We start from the raw sequence: 20,132 nt of genomic DNA on the forward strand, positions 1-20,132 counted from the left end.
CTTCTTCTCCTCAGACATCTCAGATTCTTGGGCATCAACAACTAGTGCTACTTCTGCACTTTTCTCAGCTGCCTCTGCCTCTGCCTCTTCCACCTTCTCCTATGATGGAATGACTCCTGTTTCCATGCTCTCTACCTTTTCTTTTATTTCTTTCATTTCCTCACCCTGCCATTACATCCTAGATATTCAAATACTAACAGATTTTTCATTAACAAAAAGGTTTTTAACAAAGGCATTATCTATCAGGAAAAATTTTAGAGGCCAATGATGTTATTATTACAAGAATCATTTTCAATTGGAGCCTAAATATAATAAGATGGGTACCCATCAAATTTTATAAACCAAAAAATTAGTAGGGGGATAATAATAAACAATATTATGATAATTATCATTATTATTACCCCATGAAGCAAGGAGCCAAGAGATTGGTGGGGCTGCTTGCTGCCATTTCCAATTTCAATATCATTCTTACTAGTGTTATTGTTACTATTCTCATCCATCACCTTCTCTTTACCATCTCCATCAGCCTTCTTCTCTTCTACTTCTTCAACCTTTGCCTCTACTTTTTCTGGCAAAGGTGCCGGTGCCCATGCTGGGGCCGCAGCGGCATGAAACTCAGCTTTGAGGCCCTTTGGTGCACTTGCACAAGCTCCCATATTTGATTTGATACACCCTTGAGAAGAAATGAAATATATGTTACATGTTTCTTCAAGCTTTCCCTCTGTGAGTGAGAGAAAGGTTGAAGAAGGTGAGAATAGAGATGAATGGAGATTGAAACCAGTGGGGTTTTGGATGGGCGTTAGGGGCTTATATAGATTATAGAGCTTTGAGGCAACAATGGACATAGAAAATTTTAAGGAACTTAACCATTTTGTGAGGAGTTGAATGAGACAAAACGCTTGGACTAGACACACAGATCATTCCCAATCAGACCCTGTTTGCTCTGTCAACCAACAATTTCCCCTCCTTGGAGAAACTTATATAATCCATTTCCCCTTTTGGGTTTTTCTTTGAATTCTTTTAACAACTATTACTGATGAAAATTTCATTCCATTTTCCATTTCCCATTTTCCAAACACACCCTTAATCTTTATATTAAATTCTTTTTAGTCAATGACATGCCAAAAAAAATTATATTATATTATAATAGAATAAAAGATAGTAAAAATATTGTAAAGTGAATTTACTATATGTACATCATCTAAGAGAACAGATCTACACTAACAATAAATCCATGCAATGCACCATTTAAATAAGAAAAATTATGATGAGAAAATGATTTTCATAGAAGATTCAATCACAACCAAGAATCCAAAATCCATGCCTTCCATTCCATAAAAAAGAAGAGTTGAGTTTGGGCCAGAAAAGAGCATTCAGAATCATCCCTTCCACATGCATACAAAATTAGAAGGGAAAATTATTTGCAGAGCAGCATCCACATTGCATTTGTACAGAGCAAAGGAACCAAAACCCTAATTGTTCTATACACTGTACAATCTCATACAGTGAAAATTCCGAGTTAAAAGATGACAACGATAATAAATCCAAGATGTAGATCAGCAAGACAACAGAATAGTACATTCACATCTGCCCAAGATTTAAGCAACTGCAACCAAAATTTCTTTTATATTTTTACACTCTGCTGAGCGTGTGTTCTGTGCATGGAATGCCCAGAAGTTAAAAAAGTTCTTCTCTTATCGGCTTCAGACCCTTACAGTTAAAATCTGATTGTCCATGGAGAGGTAGCAACTATGGCAGCCATAGTAGAGAACATACCAGTAACAGCATGAGACCAACAACAGTACTTATGGAGGGGAGAATGTACATCACTTCCTTAAAAGCTTGTGTGAGAAAATCTTCTTGGAATACGGACTATTGCGCATGATAGCTTTATGGGACTCGATAGCTTCAATGAAAGCATTGTGAAGAGGGCCCTGGTTTGCAGCAAAGAATTAGAATGATAACAAAGGGAGAAGCTTGCATATGAGTATTAATATCAGTGATTACCACCCTATTTCTTGCAAGCAAAGCAAGATCATAACTTGACAATGAAGCAGTTCCATTGGAGAGATCTTTTGAGTTAACAATTTGGCAGATGATTTGGGACTATTTGCTTTGATACCGTTGTTTAGATTGTTGATTCCTTGCTTTGAGAAGAATGAAGAAGAAATTTCAAAGTAGATATGTCCAAATTCTTTCAGGTTATAACCTCAATGGAAACCACCTCATTGTCATATCCCTCTACAATCTAAAATGAGCCATATATCAATCTAATGAGACCATGCTTCACATTTTGAGGCTCTGAAGCATGAAACATGTAGCAAACAAGATATCAAAAGAAGAGAAAGAATTGAAACATTCTCCAAATGCAATAAGATTAAAAAAGGTGGTTGGTTTCTGACCTCATAAACTTGAAGAGCTTTTTGAATGACATAATTTGCATGAGGATGTTGAAGCAACTGCTCAAAATGAGATGTGGAGAGCAATTCATGGACAATGCGTGATTGGTTCTCCTCAGTGCACACAGTGAGGCATTTTTCAACCACATGGCTGCTGAACCTTTGTGTTGAAAGGTGCACGTAGTTCCCTTCAAACTGAGCAATCAAGTTTGAGGTGGCAGATGGGATTTTTAACTCCAAGATAAACTGGACTACATAATTTCTGCAGAACAGAAAGGAAACCTCAATTGTTAAAGAAAGAAAATATTAACACAATTAATGAAAACATCAATAAAACTTTGAAGGGGCCACAAAATGAGTAACATGACTCTGCCAATAAATGCATGCATTATGAAAGCCTATACTAGAACACCAAGATTATTACCTTATGTTGTTATTATCATTATCATTCTTCTTGTTACAACAATAACAATATTTGGATGACTGATATTATAAAAAATATAAATATTTCCACTGAGGTTATTGTTATTTCAGTAATTGAATTAATAGGATCACATCAGTTACAATTTTGCTCCTGCAGATCTGTCCCTATAGGTAGCTTCTTCATCACCTTTGGCTTTCTCAGCTAGTATCCAGCATTCAATAGAAGATCGGTTCAGAAGTGGCATACATGAAGAAGAATCTCTAGTGCATGCCTACATCTTCGATCTTTCCCATTAACCAAAAAGTTACACCATCCAAAGTAACAAAAAGGTTAAAGGAAAAAGCTCCAGGTTGCATGCAAAATAATATAAACTAAAGATAATCTAAATGGGGCCAAAATTTATGATTTTTGGAAAATAAAAAAAATAAAAAAATTGAATAGATAGCTTCTAGTGCATTAAAGAGAGAACAAATTACTTCTCCCTTGAAATGATTGTTAGAAGAGACTACAAATGATGGTTGATAGAATGATGTTCTAACAATTACCCAAATGCATCTTGAGCAAGTAGAAATCCATTGGAGGAGATTTCTGCGACCAAATTCTCTCGATACTCTCCTGTCGAATGACTGATGCAACGTTGCAGAACACAACACCCATGTTGATGAGTTGCAATTTCAACACAATACTTTGCAGCAGCAACAAAAATAAACTGCCAGAAAAAGTAGAAAGGAAAAAATATAGTTAGAAATCTGCTTAAGACACAAAAATAAAAATGGATAACCAAGAAAAGCATTGTAGATTGTGCTTGTTAGTTGCAACTTGCAAGTGAAGACACTGCTATTTCCCTTTTATTTTGGCTCAAAGAAGTAAGAATGCTGTGATTTCATGCATTTCAGTCTTATTGGGAATTAACTGCTTGTTAATGAAGTCTATATGACACTCCTAAATGATGATACAACATCTGAATTTCAAATGCTGGCAGAGGATCAAAATTTCTGTTGCTTGACTTCATAAAAGTGGCCATTGCAGACTCATGAACCAAAAATTAATTGACATTGATTCATATCTGTCCATCATTTAACACCTCTACGGAGAAATTAAACCCCAATATAAGAGTCAGTTATACCATCTTTAAATTGAAGGCTCTTCTTCAAAATTCCCAGACTACAAGTTTGCAAAATCAAGTATCTGTTTGGCAAGCAAAGAGACAGATTTTTCAAATCATGCATTCACCATACTAATATCAGCAAAAGCATGAAAGATACTCAACATGACAATAGACATTCCTAATAAAGGGTCCATCAGCTAAGCCACTGGAAATTTCATCATTGTCCACACATTTAAACTTGTTACTGGTTAAAATCATGCCCATTCTGCGGGAGTAACATTTTTATCATGGATTTTTTAGTCACCAACTGTTCATCTTTCAACATATGGTATTGTCAAGCTAGTGAAATTCTGGCCGCATGATCAGCTCTACAAATTGAATGCTGTAAGATTAATGGTTACTACACGCATCAAGCCGTTGAATGAAATACAACCATAGTTAAGCTGAAGGCCATTGCCCCTGAAATCATCTATCATGAATCCAGGAGCCCTTAACTTCAACCTACTGCTGCCAACTGATGATTTAACATAAGTAATAGTGTTGTCCTCAGGACTATGCAAGAAGCAACTAGACAGGTCATTTTCAGTCAACAGTGATACATCTATGACAAATTAGAATCTCAATTGAATTTTCAAATGCTCAAATGAGCTCACTGATGAGATTATACAATGCAGAAAAATTTATAAATGAGAAACAAAGAATCTCATTAACAGAAAGGATGAAATACGAAGGATGTGCAATCCTTCAAAGAAATATAAGCAAAATAGAAGAAAAATAGTAAACAGAGGAGGAAAATAAGTACTCCAAAAAATGGTGGGGTTCCTTTAAATGCCCCAAGAGTCTTCCCCTTCAAGTGTAGAAGTCCCCCATTTGCCAGAAAATCTGCCTCCCAATTAAAAGACCTACTCCATCAACACTCTACTTCCATCTCTATAGTAGAATCTATAATTAAAAGACCTGCCTCTCATCCAGAAAATCAACACAGAGGAGTCACCATTAGAAAGTCTCAAACCTAAGGTCTTTCCCTCTTTCAAACTTTAAAAAAGGGCAAGAATTTTCTGCACCTATGGCAAAACCAAAGCCCATTAGGTCAGAAAATGCATGAACATTAGACCCATCTAATCTTTGAAAATGCCTCCAATCCCATTTCACTTAGATCCCCAAGCAAACACTTATCAAATATCAGACTAGGGGACCCAGCGGAGGGGGCTCCAATAAAAAGTAGTAGCCACCCTTCCATTTCACAACCCGCCATAAAATCTCAAGCAAGATACTCCTTAACAACAGTTCTTTAAATTATTTGGTGATTGGATTCCTAAAAGCTAAGTAAACACACCCATCCGAAAGGGAATCTAGGGAAGTCTTTTTTCCCGAGAGTTGTTCTCACAAATCTCCCCATCCATACAACCCGAACTAAATCTGGATGCATTGCTCCACAGAGTTTTGCCTCTTATGCCTCCTCCAAGGCCTCCAAAAGATACACCCATCATGCTCCTAAATTCATAATTAGCAGCCAAGGAAATGCCACCCAACTAAAAGTCAGACCAAAGAGTGAGGAAAATGGGGCAGTGGGCAAATACATGGTCAACATTCTTACCACTAGCACAACATAAGTGGACACAAAAATGTCCAAACTAAGAGCTCTACAAGGTCTTCTAAATTAAAAATTTTCTAATTGGTACTAGCCTTCTTGTTTGCAACAGTATGCAAAAGATTTTGTTTGCAACAGTATGCAAAAGATTTGGCTTTTGTGTGAACTTCTGCTTTCCACATCAATCTAGACAGGTTGAAGGAAATATGATGAAAGATCTAGACAATTGATCAAAATAGAATTCTGAAGAAAATGCACCATTCTAGTATAAGGACCAAAATCACTTGCTAAAAGAAGAGATATGAATACCAACTAAAGACAAGGAAGGCTGGGGAAATAAATAAAATCTTGATCACTAAAGTTTCTAAACCAATTGAATTTCCAAGAATAGGATCCATTTGAGTTCACAAAAACCACTATAAATATGCTAAAGGTCCTCCAAAGGGAGCCTGGAAATAATCAAGGGCATCTTCAAATTTTTTGTTCCCCTAACATGTGTCTTCTTAAAAAGAAATCTTGGTTTCATTTCTAATAATGAATCTAGCACAAGGATGGAAAAGCAAACATCCATGAGATATGTCTATGTAAGGCTAACAGGAGGTTCCCTACTCTAAGTATATCCCATCCATTGTCTCAGTGTCCATGCTCCATCTTTTGTGGTAGTCAGACTTGGATTCCATCAAGTGATACTACCAAGGCCTAAATCTTCTTGCCTTCCAGATGACACACAATGTCCTTCCTAAACAGATCATCTCTAGGACCTCCTCCAACCATGACCAAAGATAGACTCTTTATGGACTTCAATAGGAATTCTAAACACAGGCATGAAATATGTTAGAACATTGGCAAAACTAGGAAAAAGTGATTCTTCCTGTCCTCTCCTCTCCTAAGGCAAACAAAAGAAAGGCCTTCTTTCGGCCAAGACTTTCTGAGATCAGATCCAAAATTCAGTGCTCTAAGATTACTACATGAAGGAAGGTGATGTTGATAAGGCCATTCGGTTAACCATGAGAAAGAATAAAAGGGCATTTTGGTAATTTGGCTGATCTGAGTTGTTTGGAATCTAAATTAATGGTAGATATTTGAGCATATTTACAACCATGTTTTAAAAGGCTATTGAGGCTTACACCTCAAGGGTCGCCTCAAGGTGAGGATCTACAAATTATCCTTGAGGCTATAGCCTATTGAGGCTTAAGCCTCATCCCATAGGCTTATAGCTTTGAGGCCATAGCCTCAAGGTTGTTGAAGCCTAAGCCACAAATATTCAAATGGTTTTTGGCCTTTATGGGCTTTTCTTATATGTTTTATAAGAGGCTTAAATCTCAATATTTAATGAGTTTTAATGGGTTCTATCATCTATTGCTTTTGGGGACTTCTAATATAAATTTCATGAATTGAGTATTGGGTCCTTACTTGGTTAAACATTTTACTAAATAAGGGCTTACTTGACGTTCAATTAACATTTTAATTGGTAGTGAAAAGGAGAGATTGAGAAAAATAAGAGAATTGTTGATTGTCCTAGTGGTTGATTTCATATATAATCTAATTATTGATAGATAACAAATGATATCGGTACAATTGGTAAACGAAGAAGAAGAATGGGTGGATATTAACACAATTGGGGAGGATAATATAGCAAATTGGATATGATTATATTCCTTGGAGGACCCTAGTGATAGTATCAGTAATATTGAAAATTATTTGGTAAAACCATGAGAGAGGACTAAATTTTATGTTACAAAAAGGAACTAAATTAGAACTATTAATAATGAAAAATAATTAATTCTTTATCTATATGTCAAAAGCTATATATCCTATAATTTCAAAAATTATTACATTAATTTATATTATTTTCATACTTATCATTATTAAAATAAACACAGAGTTAAATATTTATATTTATTTAAGAGTTTTACCTATGTTTTTAAAAATAACGAAGATTATTATATATATATTTGCAATTTTTTTTTTAAGAAAAAGACATAAGGTTCCCCATGGCCATCCTTGGTCTTCTTCATATAAGAGATTGTGCTCAAGTTCCCATTCGAGAAATAACAAAATTTTTGGCATTTTCTTATTCATTGTCCAAGGGTTATGGCCCATGAGAGGGCAACAAGCCAAAGGAAAAGAGGCCCATTAGATTAGACTTCCTCAGTGTGTTTCAATTTTCGGCATTTCTCTAATCCCACATCAAAAACTGATGAAAAAGTTAAGGTCTATAAATCCGAAGTGGTCAAACCTGAGCTTACAGCTCATGTGATGACATCAAGCATATGAGAATTTGACGTGTTGTGCTAAGCTTTCTCCACCTTACACCCATTTTGGCCTAAATTTAAAGCCCTAGCCATGCAAGAACTTTCATTCAACCCATCCAACCTAACCTAGTTATATGAAAAGTTTCATTTGACCTATCCGGTTTTCATGTGACTAGCTCATGTGATTTGGGAGTTTGAGCATTGGTTCGAGGGGTTCTTCTCTGGTTAACCCTTTGAAGAAGTCAAAAGTGAGAACCATACTACAAAAGGGTCTGATTAATAGTTCAACGAGTTGAACTGGCTAGTCAATTCAGTTATTAAAACATTGCTTTTTTGCTAGAATAAGAGTTGATGAGGTCTAGTTGTCCGATCAAGAGGAGATCAAGGAGGGGATGGCTATTTCTTATAAGCACCTTTTGGCCGAAAATGGAGATGGGAGACCTAGTATTAGTGGGCTCAAGGTTGTCCTTTGAGTCTTTGAGGTAGGAGGAAGCTAGGAGCCTAGGAGTTTGGAGTTGCCCTTCTCTAAGGAGGAAGTCTTCTCTACCCTCTCAACTTCGAATGGGGACAAAGTCCCATGTCCTGATGGGTTTACTATGGCCTTTTGGCATGTTTGTTGGGACATTATTAAGAATAAAGTGTGTAGTTTCTTTAAGGAATTTTATGAGCAAGGGCTCTTTCAAAGAAGTTTGAACACTACTTTTTTGGTCTTAATCACTAACAAAGGTGAAGTAGAAGATTTTAAGGACTTTAAGCTAATCAGTCTGATGGGAAGCCCATAAAAATTACTAGAAAAGGTGTTGGCAAATAGACTCAAGAAAGTGGTGGGCATGGTGGTTTTCTAACTCTTAAAATGTCTTTGTAGAAAGGGGACAAATTTTAGATGATGTTCTTATTGCAAATGAGGTCATTGATTTGAGGTTAAAGAGTGGCTCTAATGGTGTTATATGTAAATTTGACATTAAGAAGGCCTATAATCATGTAAATTAAAGCTTCATGTTGGTGGTTTGGAGCAAATGGGTTTTGGCCAAAAGTGGATTCGGTGGATTATATGGTGTATTTCTACAACTAAGTACTTGGTGTTTGTTAATGGCACTCCTACTGGCTTTTTCCATAGCTCCTAAAAGTTGAGGCAAGGGGACTCTCTTTCTCTTGATTTATTTTTTTATGGCAATAAAGACTCTTAGCTATCTTCTCAAGAGAGCTAAAGAGGGGGATTTCATCTCAAGTTTTAAGTAGAAGGTAGAGGCAATGAGGGGGTGGAAGTGTCATACCTATCGTTTGTCGATGAGACATTGATTTTTTGTGAGCCTTATAAGGATCAAATGATGTATCTTAATTGGATTTTGATAAGCAATATTTGTGTTGAAGACCAACCTAGAAAAAAAATGGGTTGATCCCAATTGGGAGCCTTCCAAATGTGGAGAAGTTAGTGGATATTTTAGGCTGTAGTTTCTTCCATCCAAATATTGTGATCTCCCTTTGGGTGCTACCTTCAAATTTATGGTAGTCTAGGACATGGTGGAAGAGAGGTTCCAAAGAAGAGTTGCAATATGAAAGAGAAAATACCTATCAAAAGCAGGGAGGTTAACTCTTAAAGCATTTTATCTAGCCTTCTCATATATTCGATGTCCCTTTTTTATTATTTCAAGAAGGGGGAGTCTAGGACTGGAAAAAATTCAAAAGAATTTTCTATGCAAATGGGAACTCTTGAAAAAAAAAAGGCTCACTTGATGAATTGGTCGAAGTTTGCTTGCTTAAGAAGGAAGGATGCTTGGGCAATCAGAATCTTTCTATCTTTTGAACAAAGTTCTCCTCAGCAAGTGATGCTAGAGGTTTGTGTCAGAAAGGGAGTCTTTTTGGAAGCAGATTATTACACAGAAATTTAGGGAAGAAAAAAAGGATCGGTGCTCTTTGGAGGCAAGGGAGGTGCATGGTGTAGGGTTGTGGAAGGCAATAAAGAGAGGACAAGGAGCTTTCAAAGGTAAGATTCGTTTTATTGTAGGCAATGGAAAGAGGGTAAAAATCTGGAAGGACGCTTATGTGAGGATTTCTTTCCCATATTTATTTGTTATGTATGAGAGCAAGCTAATAACACAAGGCATTAGAACCCATGCTTTTCCAGAAATCTCTATGATTGGGAGTTTGCTTATGTTGAAGCATTCTTTTTGAGATTGCAAGGAAAATCAGCAAGAAGTGATGCTGATGACAGGGTAGCAAGGATGATCGTAAAAGGAGGCAACTTTTTAGTTAAATCCTTTTATTCTAAGATGGTATAGGGAAGATGAGAGTCTTTTTCAAGGGTTTTTATCCAAAATTCGTGGACTCCAAAAAAGGTGATTTTTTTGCCTAGGAAGCAGTTTGGAAAGGGATATTAACTACAGATAAGGCAAAGCTAGGCTTTGGCGAACATATGTTTTATGTGTAAAAGTGAGGAGGAATCTAGCAAGTGCATCCTCCTTCAGTGTTCCAAGGCAAGAGTGTCATGGTAGCAGGTTTTCTCATTTGGATTTGTATGGGTGCTGCATTCCACAATTAAAGCAACATTACTGAGTTTGCATGGACGTTTCATAGGGAAGAAGAGGAAGAAAGCATAGAAAGTAGCTCCTTTACATTTGTTTTGGACAATTTGGAAAGAGAAATAGAAGGGTTTTTGACAATGTTGAGTTATCAAATCAAGAACTTAAATCCTCGCTTATGTGTTATTTTTTAGAGTGGGTCAAAGGGGCCCTGGAGGATGGGTCCATTTTTGTGGTAGATTTTGTCGATTGGTTAGGCTGCAAGTAAGGGAAGGGGGTACTTTAGCTTTCTCTCTTCTTGTTCTATGCTTCACAGTCAGTTGTATACCTCTTGTGTACTTTGTGTGGCCTTATTTTAGTGCTTATTAATATGGTGCTCTTTTTTCTATCAAAGGAAAAAAAGAAAATTCTCATCTGAAAAGATACTGGAGACTTTGTTATTGAGTCTTTAGTTCAATCACCTTCTCCAAGTTTCACTGAAGTCTATTATCCAATTAAACAACTGACTGAATGATTCTCTCTAAGTCCTATCTCCCATCTCCAACCACCACAGTCCTTGTTTCAAATTGGAAGGAGCTTGTCCTCCAATTTCCCATAAAAATTATTTATGGACACCAGATTTTTTTCCTTTATTATTTTTTTATTTATTTATTTTTACTTTTTTCCCAATAAGGCAGATATGTTCACGCCTTCCCCTTTCCCAACAGGTTACCTTCAAAGAATAATTCTGTTGTCATTGGGCCGAGGGACCATGATGACAACAATTGATAAGAAACAATAGTTATCTTCCCCACTCCTACCTTCATAATCATTCTTCTTGAGGTTGGTATGTTACAGCAACTTGTTCAACCAGGCTTGTGTTACACCAATGAATCTCACCAGCAACCATTTTAAATGACCATCAGTAACAACAACTACTCTACTAGATATAGACAAAAGGGGAAACGGAACAAACCAGTCAAATATATATATATATATATATATATTTATAGGTAACAAACCAGTCAAAATATTAACTACAAGAATCTACATCTTGTAGAGCATGGAGAGAAGGACAACAAAATGGCCAAATTATATGAGAAAATCTATAAAATACATAAGCTTATGATAGAAATGCCTTACATGAGGAAGTTAATTATCTTCAATTGGCATCTTAAAGAGAGAAAAATGTCTATGGCAAGTGAATGATAGATTCAGTCAGCCACATGGAAATATCTCAACAGAAACAGATTGGACAAACCTCATGAAGACAGGCTGGAGGCATAAGGTTAAAATAAAAACATCATCAACAGTCTTACTGGCAGCCAACATTTCCAATTAGGAAAAGTAAAAAACGAAAAAAAAGAGAAAGAAACAAACACAACCAGCTGGAGGGAGGACTACATTGATTCTATGGGAGATTTCTGTGAGGAACAGAGCCTACAAATGATTGAAGGGGCTATCTTCAAGAGAAGTATAGTCTTCTTTAAAAAGTGGTTTTGGCAATTCCTTGAAGTACAAAATTCCTTATGGTTTCAAGTGATTAGTAACATTTATGGTTAGCACAATAATAAGTGCAATACCAACTCAATGAACTCAACTCCACACAGCATCCTTGGAAAGCTATATGTCAAATTTAGTACTTCATTTGCAATACTCATTTCATGGTTGATAATGGATTATGGATCCAATTATGGGTGGTATATCAACTTTGTCAAATCTCAGGGTTATAGCTTTTATTCTTTCATTCATAGCTTTGTTTCATGGAAATTTGATGTTTGGAGAAACCTGAAGAATCCTGAAACCAATGACCTATCTTCCCTTTGATAGTCTCTTCTCTTCCAAAGGTTCCCTCTCCTATCCTGGATGAGAAGGGTTGGCCGTTGGATTTCAAGGGTCTTTTTCCATCGAATCTTTTTCTGTTACTTTCAAGAAATCACTCCTCCATTTCCTTCCCTTAAACCGAGCTTTTTTAGACAATTACAACTCCCCTAAATGTCAGAGCCTTAACTTGGTTGGGGATTAATAAGAAATGTTCCATCTTAGATATAAAGCCATAAGCCTAAGAGTAAAATTTTTTGCTTGGGATATTTTTGACACCTAGAAGAAGAGGAGGATGACAAGCCCATGTAGAGACTATCCTCTTCAGGAAGGATCGTGTATAGGCACTACACAGACTTATTGGCTGTCTTAACTATTAAAATAGAAAATTCCAAGTTTGTAGAGATATTTGTTGACGGCCAAAAGAAGAAGAGGAGGAGCCGATGGACCACCTCTTCCTCCACCATCTCACACTGGTGTTATGGCAGAGACTACAGGAAGGACTGTGTATAGGCACCACACAGACTTGTCAGCTATCTCCTTCTCAAGCTTTTGAGCTGAATGTTAATGAGTATTAGTGGTCTATTATAAGACCTTGGAGTTGGAATCATTTGATATTTATTTACTATTCAAGTAGAAATTTCCAAGTTTGCTGAGATATGTCTTGATGCCTAGAAGAGGAAAATGAAGAGAAGCCCATGGACAACCTCTTCCTCCACCATCTCACTGGTGTTATGGCAGAGACTATTCTCTTCAGGAAGGATTGTGTATAGGCACAACACAGACTTGTTGGGTATCTCCTTCTAGGATTCAAGAAGAACATTAGACTAAGAGCACTACAAAAGGGAGGTTGGAGACCTATATTCCTCCCTAGGAGGAAGCTTTTGAGCTGAACATTAATGATGATCTGTGGGGTAGTTAGGTCTTAGCGGTCACTTATAGGACCTTAGAGGTGGAATCATTGGATATTAAAGAAGAAAAAGAAGTGCTTCCAGCATTTTAATGAAGGAGAATTTTAGTGATGCTTCTAGCCTCTAGGATAGAAGAGTGCCATGGGAATATGACCACTTGATTTTTTTTTTTTCAAAATAAAGATGAAGTGCAAAGAAAAAGAAGGGAAGACAAAGAAGAAGAGTGTCGTGGAAATGTTTGACATTTATTTTTATTTCGCAAACCATGTAAACAGGATGTATACAAGTAGCACATCTAAAAACAAAACAACACACTCAAGCTAACTAGCCCCCATGTTATCAATAATCCAAACCACCATGGGACCCAAAAGCAGAGTTTAAAGAAGCATTACCTTCATCTCCAAGCATGATCACACGCAACTCCTTGAAAAATTCTCCTAGTTTGCTCCCTCCAGGTAATTCAAAAGAAAAGTGCACAATTATCTACCACACTTCCTTGTGTTTGGCCCAACAAAAGTGCCACACTAAGTAAGGACATCCTTAACCGAATGGAGAAGGACCCAAGAAACACCAAATGAAGAGAACACACCACAGACCATAAACCAGCAGTCTATTTGCAATGGATGAGGCAAATATCACCATTTGATTAAAAGGATTTTGGATTTTTCTAGAGATACATCTCACTCTTTACTTTGGTATCTAGATTAGAAAATCAAATTTGGAGGAATTCAATTATCATACTTGTTTCAGCTTTAGCATGGATCAATGATCCACTTTTAGAAAGATTTCTGGTACAAGGATCAACCCCTTTGCCACCAACTCCCTTGCATTAAGAGGTTCCCTTCTCTTAATGACTACCCAACCTGGAATTTTGACTTTTGTAGAAAGAGGATGGACCTAGAAATTGATGACCTATTTTCCATTCCTTTATCTTTGCAAAATATTTCTCTTTGTTATTAGCCATAGACAAGAGGCATCCAAGCCAAAATCACAATGACACTTTTTCATCCGAATCTTTCTTCTTCACTCTTTCCATATCTAGAAATTCCCCTCCAACCTACCTCCCAGTTGTATCTTTAAAACTGAGTTACTTGAAGGTCAAAGACTTTCACTAAAAATCAAGGTCTTTGCATGGTTGGTAACTAATGAAAAGGCCAATACTAATGATTAGCTTTCTATAAAGACATTAAACCTAAGTATTACCTTCTTTGTACAAGTGAGGAGTTGGCCAATCATCTCTTCCTATATAGATGGAAGAGGTTGTTCCCTGGGATCAATATCATGTAGGTTGCTCCAAGAGGTAATGCAGATATGATGATTATATCTTTCCTGTGCTTTGGCAGGAGCTTTAAAGGGGTAACCTTGTGGAGAAGGGCTATCTGTACTATGTTGCTATCCAGTTTAAGGGAAATGTCAGAATTTTTTACAATGCCAAAGACTGGAAAAAGATGCTTGGAAGAGAATGTGCTACCTGATGATGCTTTGAATGTGTCAGCAGTGAGTGCTTGGAAAGAATTCCTTTTAGCACTTTTGCAAGATTGGAGATCCAGTTATTAGTCATTTCTTGCTTTACTTTTGTACTCTCTGTTTGAAGGATTCTTCATCCTTCCCTTTTTTTCTCTCACCACACAATACCAGTCTCATTTCTTATCCAAAAGAGGAAAAAAATACAAATATGGAAGAAGTTGCAAGGATGCCAGAGCATGAAGTTTTGCAATCACTCTAAACATGCATGTCATGGAGGATCAAAACAATATTTAACCAGATTAGTATAAGAAGCTTGTCAGAAGGCAATTTTCAGAATCACTTTTCATTGATACAGTAAGATGTGGCAATAACTAGAAGAATTGCATGGTAATGCACCATTTAATGGATTTAATTATTAAAAAAACCCATGTTAATATTTGCCACCTATCTCCTATTTTTATCCTACCGAGTCATTTAGCTTAGGAACACTTGATTGTTATCAAGAGAGAAATTTTATCCTTTGAATGCCCAATTTAAAGTTGATTAGATAACTTCAACCAGATCCTAGATAAACATCCATGCACAACATATACACTGCAAACTTCAGACCATAACAGAATATAATTATATCGAAACTTGAACAGAAATATATGAGAATTAAGAGATGGAATTCTGCAAGGAGTGGCATGTCTATGAAAATGACATGGAGATTTTAAAGATTCAACAGAACAATATTTCATTGAGAAGTTGTTCTTCTAAATTACTAATCCAGTTACTCCTGGAATGAGTTTTTGCTTGTTATGAAAAGGCCACTTAGGAGTGCTCTATTCAAATTCCCAAGCATACAAGGGGGAAAAGGTACACTAGAGGAAGGATAAGTGCATATTTAGCTTCTCTTGATTCCAACTTAGAAGACACAGCCAGTGATCTTGTTTCATGGATTCTCTCAATGTAATTCAGTGCAAAAGGGTAAGCATTGATTTCTACCATCCAACTTAAGGGCTCTAGGTTCTGAAATAATAGTATCAACTATGCCAAATATGACTCCAAGAAAGACACAAAAACATTGTTAAATACGTAATTCATTTTCTATATGGGACATGTAACACAAGTCCAAGTTCAGAAAATGAAGATTAAAAGTTTCCAACACTACGCCCTGGAGGGAAGATGTTCAAACCTAGATGAACAAGCAATAAAATCTTAGTATTTGATTTTAATTGTTGAAATAGAAAAACATAGAAGCATATTGAAAAGAGTCATCATTTTAAGCAAGGACAACTATGCACCAATGACGACTCTATTCATGGATGTATTAGTGTATAATTTCACCAAAAACCTGACTAGAAACAGTTTCATATTTTGCTTCATATCAATTGCAAGGACTCTAATTCATCAGGGGGGGGGCAGCAAAACCAGTCACTAGAATGACAAAGTAAACCTTTAAAATTTTCCCAATTCAACAGAGGAACCAACAAGGTCTTAAAATAATCAAGGACAATGTCACACCAATGACACGTTTATTCATAAATGGCTTGGCAAATGATTTAACCTAAAATCTCGCTAGAAAATAGAAATCATTTCATTATTTGTTTCCTGATCATGAATTGCAAGGGTACCTCATTCCCCAGAAGAGAAAAAAAAACAGCAAATAAAAACTAGAATGCCAAACTAAATCTTAAGATCATAAAAATTTTCCCAATTCAGCAGAGAAACTTACAATATCTTAAAATAATTAGGAAAAATTTGCAGTACACTACCAACAATAATTCACATACACGACAAAAATTGCCCAGCAATTTATTTCTTGATATAAAATCTAATAACATTTAGCAAGTTCATATGACAATTTCCTGGAAGAATAAACACAAAATTGGTTTAGTGAATGAACATTGGAAACCCATAGAACAACCTTTTTTTCAATAAAAAGGACTTCCATATCCGTTCACTAAAAAATACATGAAGTAAAGAAGAATAACTAAAGAAGTTCAACCATTATAGGATTTTGGACATTTTGGAAGTGCTTTTTCATAAAATGCATTTCCAAAATATCATTTGCATCCATTACATGAAACAGTATGAGTCTATAACAGCTCTTTATAAAGTTTCAGTGTTTGAATGTATATTGCAGTCAGAGAAATGAACTAATTATTTAAAGAAATGTAAGAGAAACAAAAGAAAAGGTCAGCATAAACTATGCAGAATAAAATCATGTAATAGACCCAGTTTTTTAATTTAATCTGTACTTCATAAATAATATCAACTTAAGCACATAATCCATAGTAGTTTCATGAAAATTCAAATCCTATTGTGCAATTTAGACCCTAAGCAAATTAATAAGAAGAAACTATATACCTTATTATCTTCTTTGCTAAGGCACTGCAAGCAACGCTGAATCACATGATTTCCATTAAGGTCCTTGATGAGAGCAAGAAATCCTGGTTCAAGGGCTGAAATAACTCGTGAAATCTGCTGCCTTGTTTTGAGGGTCTCAATCAACTTTTGTACTACACGAGTGCTGAAACAAAAGGGGCAATAACCACAACAAATCATCATAAGAAAGAGGGATTATTGCATTAAATCAACATGAAATTTTTGCCCCTGCATGTAAAAAAAAAAAAAATTACCCATGAGTGTTTAAAGAGATTCTGACAAGCTCCCCTGATTCTTCAGTTAGCATGACAAGAATCTGCATTCGCTGTTCTTCATTACACACATCAAGTAACTTTTGCATAAGGTAATTCCCAAATGGGTTCATCATAAGTTCAACTACATGATCAATAATCTCGTTAAATATTATTTGCACATCTTGAGGGGTGCCTTCATCAAACATTCTCTGTAAAAATCGGCAACCATGCTGATCCTTTGCTATCATGTATATGTGCCCCTGAGCTTCTACCAATGAGTTATACTTGGGAGGCAGAGAGAAAGGGCAATATAACCTTGAATTCCAACCATTTTCACAAATTCCAGAGAATTGGGATCGCCCATCTAGTTGTGTCATCTTTTCTTCAGACTTACCAACACCAGTCTCAGCTGAGGAACCCTTAAAATTCCCCTTTGAACCATCAAATCCTTTGTTGATCACATAATTCAGACCTTCTCCCTGAATAATGAAACTATCCTCACTGGTAAAATCCTCAAGGCCACCTTGAGAGATTTTAATGTTTGAAGGTGCTCTACCCCTCCCACTGGATATTGGCAGGCTATACTGCAGTAAATTTTCCATGTTCAAACAAGGTCTTGGGTGATTCAACTCTGGAAAATTGGGCAAATTCAATACACCCCTTTCTTCATTCAAATTCATCCTCTTCTGCTGGGCATAGAACAAAGCATCAGTCATGGAAAGCCTATTTATGGAAGGGCTTACATTAGACACTGGAATTCCCCTTTGGTTATAGTTGCCTGTTTGCTCCATTGGTTTCTGCCATAGAGAACTCATTGAACTATTGTAATAATTCAATCGAGATAACAAATCTGATCGACAAGAGGACAATCCTGACCCAAATAAGTTACCCGGCCCATATTCCTGCTGCAGTCCTGGCAATGCTGAACTGATCTCACCACCAAAACTCATGGGACTTGTTGGAACAGAGAATTGATGACCCAGATAATCAGAATAACCTTTCCTAAAATTGTGACTAGACCTGTATTTCTCAACATTTATTTGATTAGCCCGAGTCCTGGCCCTGGCTGGATCACCCAACCAAAATGCATTATCTCTGCAATTGGAGGAATCCTCTTGTTCATTACTAATATACATTCTACTCAGATTTCTTGACAAACTCAGTCCATCAGTCAAGTTGTCATTAGCATTCTTTCCAATGGGAGAACCAGGTGATTTTGAATCCAACCATAACCCACTTGGGTAAAGGGAACTCCCACAAGGTATGTGGGATTTAAGGTCTTCCAATGGAGGCGGGGTAGGTGACCCATTATCAGAAAGCGAACGCCCACAAGAGAACAAGCTAGAAGAAGAGCCATCTGATTGCAGAGAGAACCCACTCACAGGAGAGGCACATGTATACTTGTAATTACTCGATGGGTCATCATCATACACACAACCATACACGCCATGAATTGGCTGTGAAGAAACAAATGACCCATGACCATGCCCACCATTGAGTCCATGAACACCATGATGATGATTACCACCAGTGTCATCTTCTCGATGCAGATGATGATGATTGTTTGATGTTGCATGAGGGATCTCACCCAGCAACCTTTCAAGCTCCTCATCGTCCTTCATCTTCTCCCCCACTTTCCTCTCAATCCCAACTCCCTCAAACATCAAACAACAACAAACAAATAAAACAGAACAGCAAAAAAGCAAAGAAAAACCACACCAACCAAAACAAAACGCACAGATTCAAGAAAAAATCATACAACCCACATCAGATAGCGATCCAGGGAGGGGAAAACAACAAATACCCAGAAGCGATTACCAGTTTCTATCATCTGGGTCGCAATCAGCACTGAAATAAAGGTGGTTTTGGCGATGAATTTCAATTGCATTTCATTTTGAAATCATCTCATTTGGATTTTGGGTATTTTTCTGTGAAGGAGTTGGTGAGGCATGCAAAGATGGAGGATTGTATACGGTTACATGTAGCGTAGATACATACAGGTACGGTGGCCTCACGCCATTAAAGCTGGAGAAGAAGAGACGCTATAGTAGTCCCTATATATATAGAAAAAACGCACACACTCAGACAGGGAGAGAGCGCAACAGACACCCAACACACTACTCTCAAGAATCTTCACACTCCCCCTACTTATAAAGCATTTGCCTTCTACTTTTCTCTCTTTTTTTTCAAACAATGCCCCCTCTTCCCCACTTTCACTCTCACCACGTGCGTCACACGCTCCTATAACGATTCCATATCCCTGTCTTTAGCGTCCCAAACCTCCCGTTAGCGCGTCCCATAGATTTTTTTTATTTATTTCATTTTTAAATTTTTTTAAAATAGTTTTTTTTTTTTTTTTTTTAAATTTGTGAGGATTTTTTCTGTTATTTAGTCAACCACAACAAACCATCCCAATTCTCTCCTCCTCTCCACCCCTAACGGTTAAAGGAGATACTCCGGATTTCAGTTTTGTCAAATGACCAAACTACCCCTTTCTTTTCTCTAATACCTCTAGATTAATGGTTTGGAATCAAAATTTCCATATGAATTTGAGTTTTTATTATTATCAAAAATTTTCCATAAATGGTCTAAGATGATTCACATGCCATCATCCCAACGGCTTTTTAATCCAACGGTGATGATGAAGTCGCCTTGACCGTACAGTGGCACGGCAAAGATGCACACAAGTGTGGCTCCCCTTTCGCCTTGCTTGCTCCCAAAGAAAGGGACATGATTGGAATTATGGGATTTGAAAGGGGACTAAAAGGGTAAAACGGGAAAAATACAGAAGGGAGAATGTGGGGAAATATCTTCAGCGGTTCCTTGGGCGGAAAGGGAGCGCACTTTTTACGGCCCTACAGCTCAGCTCTCATAATCGATCTTCTCGCCAATCATATTTTGCCACGTGTCCCTCAGTCCCGGTCCAATCAACCTAATTGTGATATTAACGTTATTCCTCCTCAATTTTTAGATTGAAAATAAATGGTCGTGCGGCTCGTGCCACGCGTTTTTTTCGACCACCAATATAAAAATC

General features: G+C 36.9%; 1 protein-coding gene across 1 annotated transcript; it reads right to left on the reverse strand.

Annotated features, from left to right (window-relative positions):
• Positions 1-1,308: 1,308 nt before the first annotated feature.
• LOC100266352 (putative pumilio homolog 7, chloroplastic) lies at positions 1,309-19,238 on the reverse strand. The gene is made up of 5 exons (XM_010647083.3): positions 17,099-19,238; positions 16,827-16,989; positions 3,369-3,532; positions 2,403-2,661; positions 1,309-1,934 (listed from the first exon to the last, which is right to left on the reverse strand). The coding sequence occupies exons 1-5, from the start codon at positions 18,760-18,762 to the stop codon at positions 1,827-1,829; spliced, it is 2,358 nt and encodes a 785-aa protein (XP_010645385.1). The 5' UTR covers positions 18,763-19,238; the 3' UTR covers positions 1,309-1,826.
• Positions 19,239-20,132: the final 894 nt, after the last annotated feature.

The sequence above is a fragment of the Vitis vinifera genome, chromosome 12 (assembly GCF_030704535.1).
Source record: "Vitis vinifera cultivar Pinot Noir 40024 chromosome 12, ASM3070453v1".
Lineage (NCBI taxonomy): Eukaryota > Viridiplantae > Streptophyta > Magnoliopsida > Vitales > Vitaceae > Vitis > Vitis vinifera.

Bases quoted from the DNA above. Each gene is read 5' to 3' on its own strand.
- LOC100266352 (XM_010647083.3), bottom strand. From the start codon at position 18,762: ATGTTTGAGGGAGTTGGGATTGAGAGGAAAGTGGGGGAGAAGATGAAG. The intron at 2,662-3,368 runs GTAATTGTTAGA...TCTGTTCTGCAG, and splicing joins CTTGCTCAAGATGCATTTGG to AAATTATGTAGTCCAGTTTA. The intron at 1,935-2,402 runs GTCAGAAACCAA...GCTGCAAACCAG, and splicing joins AAGCTCTTCAAGTTTATGAG to GGCCCTCTTCACAATGCTTT.